The sequence below is a fragment of the Salvia miltiorrhiza genome, chromosome 4, assembly GCF_028751815.1.
Source record: "Salvia miltiorrhiza cultivar Shanhuang (shh) chromosome 4, IMPLAD_Smil_shh, whole genome shotgun sequence".
NCBI lineage: Eukaryota > Viridiplantae > Streptophyta > Magnoliopsida > Lamiales > Lamiaceae > Salvia > Salvia miltiorrhiza.
In genome coordinates, this window is record NC_080390.1 from 24,614,070 (window position 1) to 24,616,474 (window position 2,405).

The 2,405-nt window shown below is 44.9% G+C and overlaps 1 protein-coding gene across 1 annotated transcript; it reads left to right on the forward strand.

Moving 5' to 3' along the window:
• The first annotated feature begins 573 nt into the window (after positions 1–573).
• LOC131023192 (uncharacterized) lies at positions 574–1,727 on the forward strand. The gene is made up of 2 exons (XM_057952737.1): positions 574–839; positions 959–1,727. The coding sequence occupies exons 1-2, from the start codon at positions 574–576 to the stop codon at positions 1,725–1,727; spliced, it is 1,035 nt and encodes a 344-aa protein (XP_057808720.1).
• Positions 1,728–2,405: the final 678 nt, after the last annotated feature.

Genomic DNA, 2,405 nt, shown 5'->3' on the forward strand with positions numbered 1-2,405 from the left:
CAAGATGGGCTAGAATCTTTCTATGAATACTGGACGTGATTCAAGAGGATGCTGAGCAATTGTCCCCATCATCAAATTTCTCCTAAAGATCAAGTCGAAGGATTCGTAAAGGGCATGCGGATGAATGATCGCAGTTTGGTCCTAGCAGCCTGTAATGGATCATTGATGAGTAAGACTCCAATGGAGATCTTTCAATTGTTGGGCACCATGGCAGAGGAATCACGCGATGAAAGGCATGAAAGAAATCTGGAAATACCAAGAAAAAGTGAAGAGAAGGAGGAGATGTCCAAACTAGAGAAAACTCTGGAGAAAAACATGAACGAACTCAAATAACTTATATCGAGTCTGACTATACCGAAGAAGTTTCGTCAGTGTGGCCTTTGCGATGCTACATGGCATCAGTCTGAAAACTGTCCTAACTTCGGCGAGGACATTGTTGATGTTAATGCTATCAGAGGGCATGATGGGAATCCGCGCAAGTATGATCCCTTTTCAAACACTTACAATCCAGGATGGAGGGATCATCCTAATTTTCGGTGGAAGCAAGATGGTCAACCCCAACAGTAGAACAACATGGGAGTACCGATGCAACGTCCCCAGTATAATCAGAACCAACATCAACAACAGTACCAGCTAGGACCACCACAACACCACAATCAGAATCAACAACAACCTCATTACCAACCACCACACAGGAGGGCACCATGGGAAGAAGCCATCAAAAACATGGTTAAAGAAAGCGAGAAATTTCGCAATGAAATTCACGCCGGTATGAACCAAACCAACCAACAGATTAGTCATTTGACTAAAGCGGTGGCCAAACTGGAAGGAGAATGCCGGTAAACTTCCAGCCATGGGAATCAACCCCAGAGAACATGCCCAAGTTGTGCTAACTGAGTTTCTAGAAGGGGAGGAGTAAGAAGAAGAGTTGTTAGGCTGAGGCTGAACTGATTCAAAGAAACCTGAGTAAAAGTGGTGAAGGCCTAACTGCTGAACAAGCTGGAGGTAGCAATCTAACCGACGCACCCTATCCAGGACGCCTGAGACAGAAAGCTAAAGAGAAGGAAGCAAGTGAAATGATGAAGATATTCCAGAAAGTGGAGTTAAGCATACCCTTACTCGACGCTATAAGGCAAATTCTCAAGTATGCTAAATTCTTGAAGGACCTTTGTTCAAGAAAAGTGAAGATGGAGGAAGAAGTCCGCTATGTGATGGGAGAGAGTATCTCGGCGGTGATCCAACAGAAGTTGCCCACGAAGCGGAAGGACCCAGGAATGTTCACCATTCCGTGCAATATTGGCGGAACAAACATGGATAAGACCATGATGGACTTGGGAGCTTCCATAAATGTGATGCCATTGGCCGTTTACAAGAGATTGAATATTGGGGAGATGAGAAACACCCGTGTGGTCATACAGTTGGCCGACAGATCCAACGCCTATCCTGAGAGAGTGGTAGAGGACGTACTGATCAAGGTTGGGGATCTGATTTTCCCAGCTGACTTTTATGTTCTGGACACCGGACCTGAAACTGGAGAAAATGTCATACAATTGGGAAGAACATTCATGATGACCGCTGGAACCAAGATTGATATGAAAATTGGAATTTTAACATGTGAGTTCGATGGAGTCCAGGAAGAGTTCAACATCTATGAAACCATGAAGAGGAAACAAACAATCGAAATGGTGGACATGATCGATGTGTTCGAGCCCCTGGTACAAGAATAGGGAATTGCTTTTGGTTCCGAGGATACCACAGAGAAAGTAATTCAGTATGGTCTAACTGATCGAGATGCAAAATATATGGAGGATGACGAGATGAAGGAAGCCATCATGGAGCTTTACTCTCTCCGAGAAAGTACTCTGGAAGCCGAGGTGGAAGTAGATCAGAGGATCAAGGAGTTAATCCAGGAGGTCTATCTAGTTGGAGGAACAGAAGCAAAGCAAACCAGAGTTATTGGATCAGTATGGGCAGAACGAAAAGCTGTGCCTTCAATACTAAAGGCACCCACATTGGAGCTCAAGAAACTGCCTAAGCATTTGCAGTATGCTTATTTGGGTCCAGAAGAGACACTCCCAGTCATCATCAGTGCGGATCTGACCCTTGTGCAACAAGAACGTTGTGTCAGAGTCTTATGGGAGAACAGGAAAGCCATTGGTTGGACCTTAGCTGATATCAAGGGCATCAGTCCTACGGAGTGCATGCACCACATCTATCTTGAGGAAGGAGCCAAACCTGTTCGAGACTCACAAAGAAAGATGAATCTAGTCATGAAGGAAGTTGTGCTGAAAGAGATTCTCAAGCTGTTGGAATTGGGGATCATTTACCCCAATGGGTGAGTCTCATCCATGTCGTACCGAAGAAGTCAGGGATACAAGTTGTGGAGAATGATCAGGGCGAGCTAG